This window comes from Anomaloglossus baeobatrachus, chromosome 8 (genome assembly GCF_048569485.1).
Source record: "Anomaloglossus baeobatrachus isolate aAnoBae1 chromosome 8, aAnoBae1.hap1, whole genome shotgun sequence".
NCBI lineage: Eukaryota > Metazoa > Chordata > Amphibia > Anura > Aromobatidae > Anomaloglossus > Anomaloglossus baeobatrachus.
In genome coordinates, this window is record NC_134360.1 from 209,264,960 (window position 1) to 209,280,318 (window position 15,359).

Sequence of the window (15,359 nt, forward strand, 5' to 3'; positions counted from 1 at the left end):
TATGAAATTGTGCCAGGACACACACCTCTTTGATAAGGACAATGGCAACAACCAGTTGTCAATTTATTCATAAATTTCCAGGAAGAGTAACAGAAGAACGGCAAAAATGGAGAGAGTTATTTTTTTGGAGAACATGAAGAAAGCTGACCATGATTTGAGAATATACAGGGACATTTGCAAGGACGTAGCAATGACACATGGAGCAGTCCCTGAAGGTAAACTAGTGACCATGGAGCCAAGGAATGTAATATAAATGGTATAAGGGGATATCAGACAATCAGCCCGTACATAGAACAAGCTGAAGGACTGGTCTGAATATAAATATATAAATATATATATATATATTTCATATACACACACATACATATACATGCATTTTATATATATATATATATATATATATATATATATATATATATATATATATATATATATATACACATATACATATACACATATACATGCACACACATACACACACATACATACATACATACATATATGCATATATACATGCACACATACACGTATATCTTATTTACAGCACACAGCTACCCACAATGTATGCAATAGCTTATTCCTGCAGGTTGCATACAACAGGCATCCGGTCAGTTCATCCAAGTAAAAAACACAAATCATCCAGGGTCTCCCTAGAGTGACTGATACCATAGAACAATAGTTTACAATGAATTTCATAGTAAATATTACACAATCTGGAGTACTTGAGCCTTAGGCCAAATACAAATGAACTGATGATGCAGTCAGAGTTTCTATGATGCACCGGTATGCCTTTTGTTATTCTCTGATCACGTGTTCGCTCAGACATTAATTTTAGGAACAAACGGAATAAGTGATGAGATGCATTGGTTATGGACACAAATGCAGAGGGGCCTATTGATCATTATGGAATTCATTTTGCAAATGCAAAATATAAAAATAAAATACATGCACAACTTTTTCATTCATTCTAAAAAAAAACACTGAGCCAGACAGACCCTATTATAGTCAATGAGGGCCCCTCCACTTCCATTTGCATAACTGATGCATTGGATCACTTAACAATACTTTACAATTGGACCTTCCAAAACAGATATAAAAGGTCCAATGTGCTTAGGGAAGTGCAGATGAGAAATATATTTGATAATACCAGTAAAAGAACACAGCCTGCCTCAAATGGCTGATTACAGAGAGCAATAGACTGAGCAAAGTGTGCACAAAAGTTGTATAAACCTTTAATTGCAGAGTGTGTATAATATATATATATATATATTTATACATACACACATAATATATGTATGTATGTGTATATGAATGCGGTGTTTGTGTATTATATATACATACACACACACACACACACACACATATATGTATACACACAGTATGTATATATATATATATATAGATATATACACACACACACACATATATACACACCGCAGTTATATACATATATACTATTTATATATATACACGCACATACACACACACACACACACACATATATGCATATATTTTATACACACCCAATTCCATCTAATATAACCACAAACGTACACAATTAGATCTAATATAAGGCAGGTTTATAATTTTTTTTTTCCCCCCAAATTCTAGTGCAGTCACTTGATATTGACCCTTGACATACATACATACATACATACATACATATATATATATATATATATATATATATATATATATATATATATATATATATATATATATATATATATATACACATTATATATATATATATATGTATATATATATATATATATATATATATATATATATATATATATATATATATATATATATATACACACATACATACATACATATATATATTATATATATATATATATATATATATATATATATATATTATACACTCACACATACATACATACACACAGGTATGTATGAATGCATTGTATTTGTAATCACCTGCATAATGCCAAACCTACTCCCCTTCTATAACATTATTGAGACAATAAATAAGATCAGTTCTCCTTTTGTAGATTCAATTATTTAAGGTACAAAGAAGAAATTTGGCACTCCTAGTAACTAAAAGTGCCCGGATAGGATCCAATTCTGTAAATATTACAAAAGAAATGCCGGATTATTTTTGTAGTATCAATTATTTAAAGGTCAGAAATATTAAAGTCATAACCATTAGTCCAACTTACCACGGGTTTAGGTTTACTAATCTCCACTAGTTGGGCCAAAATGTCCTCATCCGAGAGTTGGCTGAAGATGTGGGCATCGTAAGCCATTGAAATGGAGATTTCTTCCATCATCTTGGCAGGTCCAGTTATGGGGGGGTCCACTGTACTAGTCAAATTGTGAAGTGGTACAATCTGTTCATCAGTGAGGGTCACAATAACAAAACCCCTTCACAACCTGCCTTTATAGGTCTTATTGTAGGGGAGGAGTCCGGTCTGGCAAAATTTGAGTTTCACGTCTTTTGTCAGTAAGCAGGTGGGTTTCTGGGAGGGGACTACGTTACCTGGATCCTACTCCTAGACCCCCATCTTGTCCATAGAACCTTTGTTGCGGGTTTCAGTATTACAGGTATATTATCATCATAATGAAAACTTTTATGGTCTGAGTCCACAGAGTGATACCAGTAACCAACCACACAAACCTCACACAAAGCATGAGTCGGGCTCGTCAACGCTGAGGAGTATTAGTGAAGGAGGGAGCTTAGAGACCGTGAAAATATTCAAAAAATGTCTGGAAAGCCTGGGATTGCTACATCAGCTTGTTCTTTGCGTAGAATATTCGTTCTAAGGAAAACAAGGTTACAACAAAATTCGTAACTGACCGGGCGACCTCTGCAAGACAGGACCGAGATATTATCTGACCAGTCCCCACTGCAAACAATCAATGGGTCATCGTCGTACAAAATTAAAGCGAAAAGTACCACAATCCATTAAAAAGTTATTGCAAAAAGTTTACCAATAAATTATACATATACACATATATAAAAAGTATTGGCCTCAAAAAAAGTTCATTATTGCAGAAGAATTTGTTGGTGGAAGGTCCAAAAGATTTGTGTAACCAAAGAAAAAAAGTTCTCGGAGAAGAAGGTGGACGTCAACGCTCGTGGAGGTCCTCAAAAGCCACGTGACTCGTACCCCATGGCTTGGCTTACATGAGATAGTTTTCTTCCTTCTGGAAAGGAGCTAATTTGCATCCTTTTTCCCCGTGGAGCATTGCCAATCTCCATACACCGCCTGGATCTCCAACTAGAGCCAAAAACACGACAAAACTTTCAAGGTTCCGTCAATTTGTAGCAGAAACTGGAGGACATTCTTCACTTTCTCGGCACGTTCATCCTTTTTCTGGTTTCCTCGCTTTCCGGGAGCTCAGGTCCAATATTTGCACAGAGGCATGTTCATCGTTTGCATTTCAATGGGCTGCTAAAATAGCAGCGAGGATAATAACGTGCAGCGTGGCGGTGGCGGCAGCAGCGGCGGAGGGAAGCTCCATAGTTCGTGCAGGCGGAGAACAGGAAGATATTCTGTTGCCATCCTGATAGCAAGGCGGCATCTAATAGGTCGAAAATGAAATATTTGATGACATCCTGGAGATTAGAGCATTAACTGGTTGGGTGCTGGGTTCCAGCTGGAGCTGCCGCCTTCGCCCTTGACGAGACTACGCCGAGATCATTCGTAGAATATTTAGTGGAAAGCGGAGAAGACAGAATTCAGGCTGAGATGTGCGGGGTAACCAGGATATAACGAAAGCAGAAAGCACCTGTCTGCTGTCCTTATCTCATTGGGAGAGGCTGCTCCCTCCCACAAGACGTGAGGAGCTGTCACTGCCAGCAGGAACAGTAAAATGGGAAAAATCCAATCCCTGGAGCCTTCCGAGGGAGGTTTCCTAGAACATGCAGACCCTGGCCACTCATGAGATGCAGGAGAGCATGGCACCTGTTGCAGGAGATGCTGCCTTGTCAGGAGGATGCCCAGCAACAGGCAGCAGGGGACGCGGGGTGCACCATCCAGCAGGATCCGCAGCAGAAAATAAGCGTTCAGCTACGATAATGATAGGAAAAATGGCATTCTGTGACCAGGGCCGGGGGGAGGGGATGGGGAGACAAGCGCGTAGTGATACTGATCACCATTTCCTTAAAGCCACAGCTCACACACACAAAAAAAGAAGGGGGGTGGTCTGTCAGATGTGATATCTCGCAAAAGTCAGATGATTGTAGTCTATGAGGGCTTTGTATGCATGTGACTGAATAGCAAAAGAAAGAAAAATAGCTCTGAAGGGTAAAATTAATTGTGAACCTCAGGTAAGGTGAGAAGAAAGATACAGATATGAGACAAGGTGAGTAAGGTGAGAAGAAAGCTACAGATAGGAGACAAGGTGAGTAAGGTGAGAAGAAAGCTACAGATATCAAACAAGTATAAAGCTCTAGTGCGCAATTAGGGTGTGTTCACAGTGTTTTTGGCCACGTGTTCATGGCTCAGTCAGGGGTTCAGATGAACCCCTAAAAAAAAAAAATCTGCTCTGGGTGTTCCCCAGACGAAGCGGTAGACTTCAATTGGCAAATGTCAAGTCAAAAAAAATGCAAATTTGGACTCTAGTTGAGATTTTTTGGGGACCGTATACATCCTTGAAGACAGAAACAACAGCATGGTAAACTGTGAAGACGGGTACGGCAAAAAGACAAAAAGTAAAAAAAACAACAACCAAATAATCTGATAGTTGATAATGAAAGTCCAAGTCTCCATTGACTAATGGATTATATATATATATATATATATATATATATTATATATATATATATACACACACACACACATACATACATACACACACGAGCGCATACAAGATATGCATGCATAAACCTCAAACAGAGTTGAAAGTTCATAATGACAGTCCATATCTCCGTTGACTATATACATACATATACTACAGTAGAAAAGTGTGGGGTCAACCAATTTTGTTTTTTCCATGAAAAATCATACTTTTATCAAATGAGTTGCATAATGAATAGAAAATACAGTATTTTGTCACATCTATCCATCCATATTACACACACACACATACATACACACAGTATATATACACACACACACACCCCCTATATAATATATATATATTATAAGAAATACACCCATACACACAATAAAAGCAGTAACAACCCCCCCGCTCGCCCAGAAATATGCAAATTAGGGGAACATTCCCATAGACATATATGGTATGTATTGCAGGGAGGAGGAGATAATCCAGCATCCAGTTCCAGAAATTTAAAACATCAGATTTTATTCAAAATTTCATTAAAATTCCATGTTCCATGGTTGCATTAAAAACGCATCATAGCAGGTATAAAAAGGGAGGACGCGTTTCGGACGTATATGTCCTTAGTCTAGTGTTCTAGACTAAGGACATATACGTCCGAAACGCGTCCTCCTTTTTACACCTGCTATGATGCGTTTTTAATGCAACCATGGAACATGGAATTTTAATGAAATTTTGAATAAAATCTGATGTTTTAAATTTCTGGAACTGGATGCTGGATTATCTCCTCCTCCCTGCAATTCGTGGTAGTAAGGTCTAACTACCAAAAGTCCGTGCACCGTTCTTGGCTGACACTCTAATCTCCTGAAAGGGTGAGCTGGTTTTTTTCTTCTCTTTGCTCATATATGGCATGTATGTATGTATGTATAGGTATGTATAGGACATCGCATGAACATACAATGGCGTACGTCAATTATTGGACAATGTTGATTCTTCTTTGGGGCCTACTGTATATGCACATTACACCAACAGAGGCCAGGAGTAGAGAGAGCGAACCTGAGGTTCGGATTTTGGGTACGGAAAGTCGGAAACTGACCACCAAAAAAGCAAAGTTTGGGTTTAAAGCCTGAGTGAGTTACAAGTGCAAACCACTCAAGCAAGCAGCGCTGTGCTGAGGTATGAGTGATGCTCTCCCGCGTGCAGTGTTTGAATGTCGCGTACTTTGCGTAAAATCAGCGTGATCACAAAAAAAAAACAAAACAAAAAACAGGTCACCCTCTCCTAGTTCTGTTTATGGCTGGCAGCATGTGGGCGGAAACACAAACTACTCAATTAGGGCCGTTTCACACATCCGGCTTTTCGCCGGATTGGCGGATCTGGCGCACTTCACTGTACAGTGTGATACAGTACAATGGCAGCATGACAAGCTCCGGTCACATGCTGTCATATGACCGGAGCATGTGACCCGGACGTTGTTGCGCTGCCATTGTACTGTATCACACTGTACTGGAGTGCGCTGGATCCGCCAATGCGGTGAAAAGCCGGATGTGTGTAACGGCCCTTACTGACTTCCATTGGGGTTCAGATCAAGTTGAGGTCACAAACCAAAACTTTTTAAGGTTCAACTGTACCCGCAGAACCGAGCTTCCAAAGGTTTGCTCATCTCTAGCCAGGACGACATTTTTTAGCCCTTGCTATGGAAACATAAGACGCATACGCCATTCAAAAACCCAATTATGTAATATTCCGGGTCAGTGGATTGTTAAAATCTGTTCCTATCTCTAAAGGGGGCTTTACACGCAGCGACATCGCTAGCGATGTCGTTGGTGAAAGCACCCGCCCCCGTCGGTTGTGCGTCACGGGCAAATCGCTGCCTGTGGTGCACAACATCGCTAGGACTCGTCACACGGACTTACCTGCCTAGTGACGTCACTGTGGCCGGCGAACCGCCTCCTTTCTAAGGGGGAGGTTCGTGCGGCGTCACAGCGATGCCACACGGCAGCCGGCCAATAGAAGCGGAGGGGCGGAGAGCAGCTGTAGGAAAGTTACGCCCACCTCGTTGCCAGAGGACGCAGGTAAGCTGTAGTTCGTCGTTCCCGGGGTGTCACACGTAGCGATGTGTGCTGCCTCAGGAACGACGTACAACCTACGTCCACAACGACCAACGAGATTTTGAAAATGAACGACGTGTCAACGATCAACGATAAGGTGAGTATTTTTGATTATTAACACTTGCTCGGAGCTGTTACACCCAACGACGTCGCTAACTAGGCTGGATATGCGTCACAGAATCCGTGACCCCGGTGATATAGCGTTAGATACGTCGCTGCGTGTATCGGGGCCTTTAGTTTCATACATTGGAACATATCAGCAGTGAATGTAAAGTGTAGAAAATGGTTTCAATTTCTGCAAATGTGATTTATGCGTTTATTTCATCATAAGGTAACTGATTATACGCTACAACTGAACCAGGGAGAACATTCAGATCTGTTACAACAGATGAGACACTTCCACCAAGCGGAAGAAATCATTTATTCATAGTAGAGATAATCATTAACAATCGGGCTGGGGCTACAGGGCGGCTATTCCTAACATGTCACAACTTCTGCAAAAGCAAGAAGGTAGCTTGTGACTTGTTTTCCTATAGGGGAATAGTTCAATTATTCCCCATCGGATGATCGTATGATCACATCACATAGTCACATGCACTTTCAGTCGCCGTGTAGCCCCAGCCCTATGAGGATTTGCTGCAGATTTTCAGTGCAGAATCCACAAAGAAGACTCACATAAAGAGCAAATGAAATGCAACAAAGTGTATTTTTTTTTTTTTACTCTGAATCCTATTTACATACAGCACAGACCAAAAGTTTGGACACACCTTCTCATCTCTAGAACAACTATTAAGAGGAGACTTTGTGCAGCAGGCCTTCACGGTAAAATAGCTGCTAGGAAACCACTGCTAAGGACAGGCAACAAGCAGAAGAGACTTGTTTGGGCTAAAGAACACAAGGAATGGACATTAGACCAGTGGAAATCTGTGCTTTGGTCTGATGAGTCCAAATTTGAGATCTTTGGATCCAACCACCGTGTCTTTGTAGAAAAGGTGAACGGATGGACTCTATATGCCTGGTTCCCTCCGTGAAGCATGGGGGAGGAGGTGTGATGGTGTGGGAGTGCTTTGCTGGCGACACTGTTGGGGATTTATTCAAAATTGAAGGCATACTGAACCAGCATGGCTACCACAGCATCTTGCAGTGGCGTGCTATTCCATCCGGTTTGCGTTTAGTTGGACCATCATTTATTTTTCAACAGGACAATGACCCCAAACACACCTCCAGGCTGTGTAAGGGCTATTTGACTAAGAAGGAGAGTGATGGGGTGCTACGCCAGATAACCTGGCCTCCACAGTCACCAGACCTGAACCCAATCGAGATGGTTTGGGGTGAGCTGGACCGCAGAGTGAAGGCAAAAGGGCCAACAAGTGCTAAGCATCTCTGGGAACTCCTTCAAGACTGTTGGAAAACCATTTCCGGTGACTACCTCTTGAAGCTAATCAAGAGAATGCCAAGAGTGTGCAAAGCAGTAATCAAAGCAAAAGGTGGCTACTTTGAAGACCCTAGAATATAAGACATATTTTCAGTTGTTTCACACTTTGTTAAGTATTTCATTCCACGTTTTAATTCATAGTTTTGACGCCTTCAATGTGAATCTACAATTTTTAGAGTCTTCTTTAGTATTTTTGTGCAAAGAAAAGTTCTCCAATAAAATAAAATCCAATTTTATTGCAAAATATTAAAATCCATGTTTGGTCTAAACGCCTCAATTTTTTTTTTTTTTTATTTTTGTACCTTCTTTCTTGTGAATTTTCTCAAGTAATTAATAGGGATGATCGAACACTTCGATTATTCGGCTTCGCGAATATTTTCCGAATACCTCGCCGCTATTCGACTATTCGATGCGCAATGTAAGTCTATGGGAAGCCCGAATAGTTCAGAATAGTTGTTATTTGGGTTTCCCATAGACTTATATTGCGCATCGAATATTTGCGAATAGTCGAATAGTGGCGAGGTATTCGAAAAATATTCGCGAAGCCGAATAATCAAAGTATTCGATCATCCCTAGCAATTAACTTAATGTAAAACATAGAACTGTGCTTGAGTTTTACTGCAGATTTTAGTTACAATGTTTTAAAGGGGTAATTCACCTTCACTTACTTCAGTATTGGAGGATGAACAGGATCGGTGAGGTTACGTTAACAGCGAGCTGTTGGCCCACTTGCACAAGCAGCACCTGAGCCATTTTAATGAATAGGATCCATGCACAATATACACCACAAGGGCACGCGAGCCGGCCCTTGTAGACATGCCGCATGCCGGACCTGGTATACATGACATATCAGCCCCACTGAATTCCCGTTGCGGATGTGAGTGGATACAGATTACTCCTTTACGTCAGCCTCGGGTATGTGCGCACTAGGCGTTTTTTTCACGCTGCGTTTTTATGTGCGTTTTTGTCTAAAAAACGCACCCGCGGTGCGTTTTTTGCTGCGTTTTTGCTCACTGCGTTTTTAATCAGTGCACAATGCCATTAAAGATTGTTGATGAAAAAAAAAAAAAAAAAAAGGTCTGATGTCATTTCCTTCTTCAAAATGTTCATTGTATGCAGGAGAGCAGACAGCTGCAGAACTAGTGTATGCAGGAGAGCAGACAGCAGCTGCAGAACTACAAGTCTCAGCATCCTCCATTCACTAGTGTATGCAGGAGAGCAGACAGCAGCTGCAGAACTACAAGTCTCAGCATCCTCCATTCACTAGTGTATGCAGGAGAGCAGACAGCAGCTGCAGAACTACAAGTCTCAGCATCCTCCATTCACTAGTGTATGCAGGAGAGCAGACAGCAGCTGCAGAGCTACAAGTCTCAGCATCCTCCATTCACTAGTGTATGCAGGAGAGCAGACAGCAGCTGCAGAACTACAAGTCTCAGCATCCTCCATTCACTAGTGTATGCAGGAGAGCAGACAGAAGCTGCAGAACTACAAGGCTCAGCATCCTCCTTCCAGGACTGTATGCAGTTTTTTGCCCAAAAAGAAAAAAAAAATGACATGGGCTTCGCCATATTTTTGTATGCTAGCCGGGTACAGCAGGCAGGTATGGGCTGCCCCCAACCCCCAGCTGCCTATTTGTACCCGGCTGGGAACCAAAAATATAGAGAAGCCCTTTTTTTTAATTATCTCATGAAATAATTAAAAAAAAAAAAAATGACGTGGGCTTCGCCTAATTTTTGAGTCCAGCCGGGTACAACTAGGCAGCTGGGGATTGGAATCCACAGTGCAGGGTGCCCATGCTTTCTGGGCACCCCCACTGCGAATTGCAGTCCGCAGCCACCCCAGAAAATGGCGCTTTCATAGAAGCGCCATCTTCTGGCGCTGTATCCAACTCTTCCAGCTGCCCTGAAGCCGGGTGGCTAGCCAGGTAATAATGGAGTTAGGGCTAGCTGTATATTATCAGCTGGCCCTAAGCCCGAAATTCATGGTGTCACGCCAATATTAGACATGGCCACCATGAATTTCTAGTACAGATAAAAAAAAACCACAACACACAGAAAAATATTTTTATTAGAAATAAAACACAACACAATTAGTGACTCCATCTTTATTGAAATAAAGAACCCCCCCTCCGCAGTAATCCTGGGTTAGGGTCCCGCGCCGTCCAATCAGGATCCAATATCATCTGATCGGTTTGCTGGAAGGCATACCGATCAGATGATCTGTCAGGTTCAAGGATGTGAATCACATCACACATCAGCTGATTGTATAATCGGCTTTTATACAATCAGCTCATGCATCAGTAGAAAAAAAATAAAAAAATAATACTCACTTATGTGCTGTGCTGATTACCGGCAGCTCCTGGAGCGATCGATTGGACAGGAGTCTGATCCCGTCCGATCGCTGCAAGAGCTGCCGGTAATCAGCTGATGAAGTCCCCTGACGGCAGGATCAGCTGATAGCCGGCCGGGCGCCCGCGTCACCGCGATCAGCTGATGCGTCAGGTGACTGCATCAGGTGATCCACCGCCAGGTCCTGCAAGCAAGGTCCTGCCCCGGGGAGACTGCACACAGCCAGAGCGGCGGGACCGGGAGGAGCTGGGAGCGGGCATGGCACCGGGACCCTGCGGACAGGTGAGTATATATGACATTTTTTTTTTTCTACTGTTCACTTTGATTTTCGCCGCTGCCTCCACCTCCCGCCCAGACATGGCGCCGCACGGAGCTGACATGCACAGGACGGGAGGTGGAGGCAGCGGTGACGGTACCGGGAGGATTCACGCTTCTGTGTTTACCAACAGAAGGAATCCTCTTCCTGTACACGTCACTGTAGTACCCACCCCTTGCGTTTATAGCTGCGTTTTTAGTCATAGAAACGCGGCTATATGCGTTATTCATTGCGTTTTTAACATCTCATTGAATTCAATGGGTGAAAAACGCAGTGAAAAACGCAGAAATAATTGACATGCTGCGTTTTTGTGGTCACCACAAAAACGCAGCTAAAAAAAAACGCTGTGTGCGGACAGCACTTATGAAAACCCATTGACATTGCTGGGGAAGCAATGTCACTGCGTTTTCAGCACAAAAACGCGGTAAAAAACGCCGCTAAAAACGCGGCAAAAACGCCTAGTGCGCACAAGGCCTTAGGGGTGCTTTACACGCTGCGACATCGCTAGCATTTGCTGGCGATGTCGAGCTCGATAGCACCCGCCCCCATCGTACGGCCGATATGTGGTGACGCTGCCATAGCGAACATTATCGCTACGGCAGCGTCACACGTACTTACCTGCCTAGCGATGTCGCTGTGACCGACGAACCGCCTCCTTTCTAAGGGGGCGGGCGGTTTGTGCGGCGTCACAGCGACGTCACTAAGCAGCCGCCCAATCAAAGCGGAGGGGTGGAGAGGAGTGGCCGGAACATGCCACCTACCTCCTTCCTTCCTCATTGCTGGCGGGACGCAGGTAAGGTGTGCTGCCGCAGTAACGAGGAACAACATCGTACATGCAGCAGCAACGATAATTGGGAAAAGGGGGGGATGTCACAGATTTTTAACGTTTTTCCAACGATTCAAAATCACTAATAGGTGTCACACGCAACGACATCGCTACCGCGGCCGGATGTGAGTCACAAATTCCGTGATCCCAAAGAGATCGCTTTAGCGATGTTGTAGCATGTAAAGCCACCCTTAGGGCTGCTTTACACGCTGCGACATCGCTAGCATTGGCTAGCGATGTCGAGCGCGATAGCACCCGCCCCTGTCGCACGGCCAGATATGTGGTGATTGCTGCCATAGCGAACGTTATCGCTACGGCAGAGTCACATGCACATACCTGCTCTGCGACGTCGCTGTGACTGGCAAACCACCTCCTTTCTAAGGGGGCGGTTCGTTCAGCGTCACAGTGACGTCACTGAACCGCCGCCCAACAGAAAATGAGGGGAGGAGACGAGCGGCCGGAACATGCTGCACACCTCCTTCCTTCCTCCTTTTCCGGTGGACCGAGGTAAGGAGATGTTTGTCGTTCCAGCGGCGTCACACATAGCGATGTGTGCTGCCGCAGGAACGACAAACAACATCGTACCTGCAGCAGCACCGATATTATGGAAATGAACGACGTGTCGAGCAACGATTTTGCACGTTTTTGCGCTCGTTAATCATCGCTCATTTGTGTTACACACTGCGATGACGCTACCGGCGCCGGATGTGCGTCACTAACAACATGACCCCGACGATATATCGGCAGCGATGTCGCAGCGTGTAAAGTACCCCTTAGGGCTTGTACATGCGACCAATTTTCTCGACTGAGTTCTATTTGTCTTTTTAACGGAACACTCGGCCAATGTTATTCTATGGGGCAATGCACGTGTGATTTTTTTCCTTGGATAGAGCGGTGGGAGGAAAAAAAAGAAAAAAGAAAAACTGACAATGCCCGATTTTGATCCAAATATCAAATATAAAATCAGCAATGCAAGTCATTGGGTCCATGGAGAACATCAGACAGCACTTTGATGACAACAGAGTGCAGTCTGAATTTTTATGGATAATGTAGGCGGTGAAAAAACTTTTTCCCCGGTCTGATCAAACTCTGATCAGCATATTCGGAACATTTTTCTTGGATGCAGAGAAGACGGCCGCATGCACCTTCCCATGTGGATATGTGTTGGATGGATCTCATTCAACTTAAGATATATTGAATGACACAATTTTGAGAAGGATTAAAGAAAAAAAATGTGCGTCTTGGAGGTGGCCGGGTTTGATGCAAGGGATAAATGCAATGCTTTTGAACCCCTAAAATCGTTGCTAGCGAGGCGATATAATTTTATTCCAAGGTCAATTTTCACACAGGTTAAATGTATGGTGGATTTACAATCCAAGGGGAAAACCACAGCTCATCACAGAATCAGCGCGATGGATAAGAAGTAACAAAATCTCAGCCAAAATTAGCAGCGTAAACTGGGTGTGAGTTACACATTTGATATCCGTAGACTGTCAATTTATATAGAGGTATGGCCGCACATTTATCAAGCGGTCCTCGGTGGTTTTTGGCATGGTGTACCAAGCCATGGTGAACAGTTTTTTAGGCTGGGTTCATATGCTGCGTATTCAGTGTGGATTTGTAAACTGCATCAAAAATCCGTGTTTATCTTCCACTCTTATTTATACATTTTTAGGTTGTTTTTTGTTGTTGTTGTGAAAATGAACCAAAAAAAACGCAGCAAAACAATGCCAAATGGGCTGTGTAAATTGTGGAATTAAGGGTTCCCAAATTGATAGATTTTCCGCAACAGAAATCAACATGCTCCAAACTTTAAAAAATTTGGCAAAAGCCAATTTCTGCACAAATTACACACACACACACACACACACACACACACACACACACACACACACACACACACACACACACACACACAACGCTGCATGTGGATGACATTAAAGGGGTTGGCTGGGGTCTTGGTGCCAGGGCTCAAGTGGGGTTGTGAGGTCACGCAAGCCCCGCATCCAATAAGTGCCAGCTTCCTTCTCTCCGCCTTTGGACCAAATGAGTTAATCAATAGGAAGTGACCTCAGCGGCTGTACTCACTTCCTGTTGATTGTTCTTTTGGTCTGAAAACGGGAACAAGGAAGCCGGCGCTGATTGGATGCGAGGCTCGCATGACATCACAACCCCATAGGAGCCCCGACACTGCGATACCAGACACCGCTGGAACGGAGCCGGTATGGGAGGGGAGTATAGGCTTTATTATTTTACCTGGGGGAAACATGTGGAATCAGAAGGCGTTGTCCTAGCTGTGCACAACCCTTTTACGTCATCGACTCTGATTAGACGGTAAAATGCTGCAGGGAAAGGCCTCATTCAGAAGTCCATTTTTCACACACAAAATATAATCTTGGTCTATACTGTTGTTCAAATACGAGATCAGAGTCACGGCTCAAAATCTCCTACAAGTCTATGGGTGCATGAAAATCATGGTCAGCGCACAGATGCCATACACGTGTGGTCTGTTTTTCACAATGTGCAAAAGAAATTTTACAAATATTTTGGGGGGGGCTTTAAAAACTCACACATGACACACTGATGAAAATCTGATCTAAAACCATCCTTTTTTTTCCATGTATGAGATAAAAAGAAAATGGACATCGAAATGAAGCTTAAGGCTACATGCGCACGCTGTGTTTTTTTCAGAGTTTTTGGCTGCAGTTTTTTTGTCACAACTTTCTGACATTTAACTTCCCAGCAAAGTCTATGAGAAGTCAGATTTGCTGTGCGCACATTGCAGTTTGTCAGCGTTTTATTTGTCAAAAGTTTGTGACAAAAAAAATGCAGCATGTTCATTCTTCCTGCGTTTTTGTCAATATTTGTCACAAAAACGCAGCAAAAACGCATGTTCTCAAAAACGCACCTACAATTAGAAGCATTTTTGATACATTTCCAGGCTCTCTCTGACAAGGTGCAGTTTTGGCTGCATTTTGGCTGCGGTTTGTGAACACAAAAAGATGCAGCGTGCGCATGTAGCCTTAGACAGTTTGTTTTGACCTTTATGCTAGAAAATGTTGCAAATTTTGGCACAAATCTGCCCCTGCTCATAAGAGTGTAGATTTCATTTTCTGACATCACGACAAGCAATTATCCCCTGAGGAAGCCTCTCTTAGAGGCGATACGTGTGGTGTTTTCCCCTATTTTCTATTAGGTTGTTTTTCCACATCTATTTTTTAACTTTACACATAGCAATAACTTGATTCCTATTGTATTTCAGATACGCAGTTTTGTACTTTTTGAGACTTATTTCAGTCTTATTTGGTTACAGGTGCTCCCTTGTGTATTGCGGTTTTATATTAACTGTTTGCATTCTGCATATTATCATATGTGGATCTTTTATAAACACCCTTATTATATTCACCTTTATGTAGGGGTGGCCTTTGCCCTATTGCGGGCAGGTCCTGTGTTTTTGAACCTTTCGCTTTTGTGATTTCTAGTTTTAATGTTTTTGATCGTTAGGATGTTTTTGCAATTTTTCAAAAACCTTATTCATTTAATGGTGATCCCAATTGCATCCCATTTATTT

General features: G+C 42.8%; 1 protein-coding gene across 7 annotated transcripts in view; it reads right to left on the reverse strand.

Moving 5' to 3' along the window:
* The window catches only part of RABGAP1L (RAB GTPase activating protein 1 like), a 426,173-nt gene that overhangs the window by 45,565 nt on the left and 365,249 nt on the right, over nt 1–15,359 (reverse strand). The window contains exon 1 of one of the 7 annotated variants that reach the window (XM_075320143.1): nt 2,187–3,986. The exons of the other annotated variants lie outside the window; for them this stretch is intronic. Coding sequence (XP_075176258.1) covers nt 2,187–2,297 — 111 coding nt within the window. The 5' untranslated portion in view covers nt 2,298–3,986. Of the gene's footprint in view, nt 1–2,186; nt 3,987–15,359 lie in introns of those variants that run through there. 7 annotated transcript variants of the gene reach the window in all.